Here is a 988-nt window from a genome sequence, read left to right on the forward strand (position 1 = left end):
CATTGCAGCTGTGGTGTGAGCAGGGCAGAGCAGAGGGGCAGGAGAAGCTCCATGGCCCTACAACCACCCCAGTTCTCATGTACATCCTAATATACCCCAATACACCCCCTATACACCCCAATATACCCCAATAGACCCCAATAGACCCCAAATACATCCCAATACACCCCTTATATACCCCAGTATACCCCAATACACCCCCATATACCCCAGTATATCCCTTATATACCCCATATACACCCCAATATACCCCAATACACCCCATATACACCCCAATATACCCCAGTACATCCCTTATATACCCCAGTATACCTCTTACATATACCAGTATACACCAATATATCCCGTATACATTCCAATACACCCCATATACACCCCAATACACCCCAGGATGCCCTTGGCCTTGTTGCCCACCAGGCCCCATTGCTGCTCATGTTCATCTGCTGTCCCCAACACCCCCAGCTCCTTCCCAGCCACTCATCCCCAAGCCTGCAGCGCTGCATGGGGTTATTGCGCCGGAAGTGCAGGACCCGACACTTGGCCTTGTTGAAGCTCATACAGTTGACCTCAGCCCATTGATTCAGTCTGTCCAGGTCCCTCTGCAGAGCCTTCCTACCCTCAGGCAGATCAACACTCCCTCCCAACTTAGTGTCATCTGCAAACTTGCTGAGGGAGTGTGAAACAGGACTGGCCCTGGACCCGACATTGCAGCTGTGGTGTGAGCAGGGCAGAGCAGAGGGGCAGGAGAAGCTCCATGGACCTACAACCACCCCAATTCCCAAATTCCCAAAGCCCCCCTGAAACTCCCGTGCGTTCGCTCCCCATCCTCAGAGCGTTTTCAACGTGAAACCGGAGGAGAAGGAGGAGACGGAGGAGCAGAAAGAGAAGAAGCACAAAACGTTCGTGGAGCGATACGAGAAGCAGATCAAACACTTCGGTGAGTGGTGCTTGGGGGAGCAGCCGCTGCGTGGGGTCGCTGCGGCCGCTG

The 988-nt window shown here is 53.6% G+C and overlaps 1 protein-coding gene across 1 annotated transcript in view; it reads left to right on the forward strand.

The window, feature by feature from the left end:
* The window catches only part of LOC104547688 (hsp90 co-chaperone Cdc37-like), a gene marked incomplete at both ends in the record, with an annotated part of 1,759 nt that extends 822 nt beyond the window's left edge, over positions 1-937 (forward strand). Inside the window, one exon of the mRNA XM_010193494.1 lies at positions 832-937. Coding sequence (XP_010191796.1) covers positions 832-937 — 106 coding nt within the window. The remainder of the gene's footprint in view (positions 1-831) is intronic.
* Positions 938-988: the final 51 nt, after the last annotated feature.

The sequence above is a fragment of the Mesitornis unicolor genome, unplaced genomic scaffold (assembly GCF_000695765.1).
Source record: "Mesitornis unicolor isolate BGI_N332 unplaced genomic scaffold, ASM69576v1 scaffold19381, whole genome shotgun sequence".
Classification (NCBI taxonomy): Eukaryota; Metazoa; Chordata; class Aves; order Mesitornithiformes; family Mesitornithidae; genus Mesitornis; species Mesitornis unicolor.